The 503-nt window shown below is 46.9% G+C and overlaps 1 protein-coding gene across 1 annotated transcript; it reads left to right on the top strand.

Moving 5' to 3' along the window:
- Positions 1-260: 260 nt before the first annotated feature.
- Positions 261-423, top strand: LOC104167552 (the record flags this gene model as incomplete). Its single annotated transcript, XM_009707849.1, has 1 exon — positions 261-423. A coding segment is annotated over one exon (163 nt), but the record flags the coding sequence as incomplete, so codon positions are not given.
- Positions 424-503: the final 80 nt, after the last annotated feature.

Below are 503 nucleotides of genomic sequence, written 5' to 3'. Positions count from 1 at the left end.
AAGAAAGGGAAAGGGAAAGAAGAAAGGGAAAGGGAAAGAAGAAAGGGAAAGGGAAGGGATAAAAAGAAAGGGAAAGACGAAGGAAAAAGTTAAAAAAGCAAGAAGGACAGAGAGGGAGGGGAAAAGAAAAGAGGTAAAGAAGAGAAAGAAGTGAGAGGAAAGAGAGAGAAGAGAACAAAGCAAGGAAAAAGAGAAAAGAAGGAAAGCTAAAGGAAGGAAGGAAAGAAGGAAGAAACGCTGAATGAAGGAAGGAAAGAAAGAGAAAGAAAGAAAGAAAGAAAGAAAGAAAGAAAGAAAGAAAGAAAGAAAGAAAGAAAGAAGCTCTCACCTTTGAGGCTGGAGGTGCCGACGGTGGGCACGGCGGGGCAGGAGGACTGGGCGAAGCACTTGAAGGCCGTCTGCTCGTTGGACGACTCGTCCGAGGTGGGGTTTTCCTTCTTCTGCCTCTCGTCGTACACCCGCATGGACTGCAGGGTCAGCTGCTTCCTACGGGCACACGCACC

This window comes from Cariama cristata, unplaced genomic scaffold, assembly GCF_000690535.1.
Source record: "Cariama cristata isolate BGI_N322 unplaced genomic scaffold, ASM69053v1 scaffold30800, whole genome shotgun sequence".
Classification (NCBI taxonomy): Eukaryota; Metazoa; Chordata; class Aves; order Cariamiformes; family Cariamidae; genus Cariama; species Cariama cristata.
This window is presented reverse-complemented; position numbering and strand designations above follow the sequence as displayed.